The sequence below is a fragment of the Octodon degus genome, unplaced genomic scaffold (assembly GCF_000260255.1).
Source record: "Octodon degus isolate 3935 unplaced genomic scaffold, OctDeg1.0 scaffold00352, whole genome shotgun sequence".
Lineage (NCBI taxonomy): Eukaryota > Metazoa > Chordata > Mammalia > Rodentia > Octodontidae > Octodon > Octodon degus.
Window position 1 is genome coordinate 176,494 of NW_004524928.1, and position 3,403 is coordinate 179,896.

A 3,403-nucleotide genomic window follows, 5' to 3' on the forward strand; every position below is an offset into this window, starting at 1 on the left:
GTGATTGACATTTGCCAAAAAGCTTAAAAGAGGGGCTGGGGAGACAGCTCAATGGAAGAGCCTGAGTTCAATCCCTTGTCCCAACCCGGGGGGGGGAGGGGGCCTTAGAGAACCGCAAATAGTCTAACTAGCTCCCACATCACAAGGATTCCACGGTGAAGCACCTCCCCAACTCTCTCTCTCTGCTACCACCCCCGAGGAAGCCTTCAGAATGGGATAAACTACAAGCAGCCCAAGCCCTGTAATAATGAGTCTTGCTTCATTGATTGTGCTGAATCATGAAAACAGGAGTCCGGGTAGCCCCTAGTAGCACCTTGCAAGACAGTGGAGTGCAGGATGTCCTTGAACATTTTAGTCAGCTTTTTTCTCAAAGATCATAACATTGGTTGTATCTCTGAAATTCTGTATCCCTTCTCAATGATTGTGAACTGTTAAGGAAGTCCTCTACAGTATAAGCTGCTCCTCTCCTCCAACCCCATAAGTACTACCAAGGAGAACTACCACTCTGAACAGGAGCCAGATTCATCGTGGGCACATTCTGTGAAGGCCACATAAGCCTCAGCTATGGTTCATGTCATTTTGAGAGGAAAATGTCAGAGTCAGGCAAGGAGACAGTAGGAGAAGAGCACAATGCAGGTACACTTGGCCCACGAATAACGGTGCGCAGACTCATCTACAGTTTATTCTCACAGCAGAAGTCGTGGGAGACAGGAAGCCACCTGCCACACGTGACAGTGTGGTCAGAGACCCAGGGTAGTCCTTCCCACCCTACTGCCAAGCCCCAAGCAGCCTGGGCCAAGCTTGGCTCCCTCCCTTTTCCCACCCTAGATGCACAATGACAGCTACGAAAGTTAGTGCAGCCAGATGGCCCAGGCCTCTTCCTACCTCCCGTGCTCCAGTCCTTCCACCATGCTCAGCCACTGCCCACTGCCCACCAGCTCCCGTCCCCACTTCTTTCTCTACACACTGGATGTTTCTATCACATCCTTACAACCACTAATCCACTGCCAAGACTCCCCTGACACACATTCATTGAGGCCTATTCCCTCAGGGGCCTGAAGGGTCAGTGAAAAACCACATCAGCTTTGGTGAATGGAGCCCCTGCCCCAGGCCCCTGCCCTTGCATGTATGGGATGGACAGGGAGAGTGATGGAGGCACCATGACAACAACAGCCTCTTAGCCTTCACCCACCAACACCTGGATCGGGGAGGGAGGGTACATGCCTGCCTTCTCCATATTGCCAAAACAGAAGAAGGGATGATTCAGGGGTCTGGGTCCCTAAGAGATATTAGGACATTTCTCTCAGGACTGGGGAAATCACAGGTTAAAGGTCAAGGTTAGGGTAGCAATCAAAAGATCAAAGTCATCTCACAATGTGCCCTTTTCCTTGCTTACTGTTGTCCCAAGCCCTTATGCACCTCCAAGGTTAGTGCTGCGGGAGGTGAGGCCTGGGTCCCACACCAGAGCGACCGGGGTCACTCAGCAGGAGACCTCCATGGTGTGTCCCGGGGGCCCTGAAGGGAGAGGCCCAGACTCGCTGCTCTGGGACAGGGTGCGGGAGCGGGACCGGTTGCCATCAATGGATGCTGCACTGGTCAGAGAGGCTGTGCGAGACCTGGACAGGCGAGTCATGCAGGAGGAAGCCACTGTGCAGACACAAGTAGAACATGCAGTCAGGGAGGAATGGGGAAGGGAGGCAGGCTGCTTGGGGGAAACCGGAATTGTAGTAGAGGCCTGGGAGCCAATGAACTGGATTTGGCAGATGGTGGCAAGTCTAGGGATTAACTTCTAAGGGTTCTGCCCATCACCTGGCAGGATCACCCTGGCCCTCATACTCACTGTAGCCCATGCCCTGCAGGAAGTACTTGAAGGCCTCGGTCAGCTTGCCCGGCTAGGAAAGTAAGGCAAGGGAGAGAGTCAGGGAGGTGAGGTTAGAGGCCAAGTGGGAGCCCTTGGTCACAGAGGTACGGGAACATGGTGTGTCCCCACAGCATACTCACCTGTGTCAGTTGGGGCTGACCTCCAGAGTCGGCCATCTACTCAAGAAAAAGCCACCCAGAAAAAATGACACATATAAATCATTTGCTCCACATGAAGAGGTATAAAAAGGTGCTCTTTCCTAGCTCCCTCTATCCAACCCCTTTGTTTTTTCCTTCATTCACCCCACTTGCTCATGCAAAACCTGAAGGCTTTGAAGTTGCATTGAGGGAGGATTTAAGGCTCCAGACAGGAGGCCAAGAGCCAGGCTGGGCAGGGAGCAGAACCACTGACCTTAAGGAAGGAGGTCTGGGTGGGGTCCAGCTTTGAGTTACACTCCACCTGGAGTAAATGGAAGTTGAATGAATGGGCTCACTCTGTGGTGCCTCCCCTCCAAGCAACCCTGACCCCATCTCGTTCCCTATTAGCCCCCTACCCAGTTCCCTATTACCAGAAATCACCTTCTTAATGTGTCAAAGTTCATCTCTCTCCCAAGAGCCTTCCCTTCAGCAGGATACCCCCCTGATCACCACCCTCAGACTCAACCATCTCTGATCACCCCAAACCTCCTACTGACCACTGCATCTTCATGGGGTGCTTGGTCTCCTACCACCAGCATCACAGGGCACCTAGTGGCATGATGTCCAGGAGAAGGCAGTGAGATCTTGCCCTGCTCGCTCACCCCCTCCCAGAAGCATGTCTGGGAAAATGTCTGGCTCAGAGCAGGAACCAAGCTTCTTTCTCCCTGCTGACCCCACCAAGAGGATTCAAGGGAAGAGACCTAAAGGGACGAGATTTGCTAAAAAGGATGGGGTGAGAGGTGCCAGGAAATTTCCCCAACCAAGACACTCCTTCCCAGTGATGGCAAACCTATGACATGCATGTCACAGCTAGCTGTTTTGTTATCACTGAAAGGTTTACCATCACTCTTCTAAGGGAAGAACCAGGCAGAACCAGGGAAGGGGCAAAGCGTTAGCTTTTAAAGTCTTACTTGAGGGTGACATCACCACCTCGCTCTAAATTCAGGTCTCGGCGGCTAGAGAGGGGTTCAAAGAGCAGGAATTTTAGGCAAGTGATACCATCTGTCCGGATGTAAGATCTTTTTCCCATCCAGCTCTCTTCAAGGAAGCTATTTCCTTCTTTTTTTTCTTTTTATTTCTTTCTTTTTTTTTATTTTAGGGGTCTTCAGGGTGTTTAGGGTCTCACTACTAGATCGGACTTGTAGTGATCCGTGTGTTTACAGTCTCCCAAGAGCTGGGATTACAGGCACCCACTACCATGCCCAGCCTTATTTTGCTTCTTTATGGTCAAATACTAGAGACTGAAAGTGGAAACCAGGGCTGGAGAGATGGCTCAGTGGTCTAAAGCACCTACTTAGAACAAGCTTAGCAAAAGCATCAGGGACTGCGGTTCAATCCCCCAGCA

The 3,403-nt window shown here is 51.6% G+C and overlaps 1 protein-coding gene across 12 annotated transcripts in view; it reads right to left on the minus strand.

Annotated features, from left to right (window-relative positions):
- Positions 1 to 654: 654 nt before the first annotated feature.
- Ndrg2 (NDRG family member 2) overlaps positions 655 to 3,403 on the minus strand; it is an 8,841-nt gene continuing 6,092 nt past the window's right edge. For all 12 annotated transcript variants that reach the window (XM_023708343.1, XM_023708347.1, XM_023708341.1 and 9 more), the window contains 6 exons: positions 2,970 to 3,014; positions 2,556 to 2,607; positions 2,273 to 2,320; positions 2,002 to 2,037; positions 1,841 to 1,892; positions 655 to 1,647 (listed from right to left, as the gene is read on the minus strand). In XM_023708343.1, the coding sequence (XP_023564111.1) occupies positions 1,481 to 1,647; positions 1,841 to 1,892; positions 2,002 to 2,037; positions 2,273 to 2,320; positions 2,556 to 2,607; positions 2,970 to 3,014 (400 nt within the window). In that variant the 3' untranslated portion in view covers positions 655 to 1,480. The remainder of the gene's footprint in view (positions 1,648 to 1,840; positions 1,893 to 2,001; positions 2,038 to 2,272; positions 2,321 to 2,555; positions 2,608 to 2,969; positions 3,015 to 3,403) is intronic.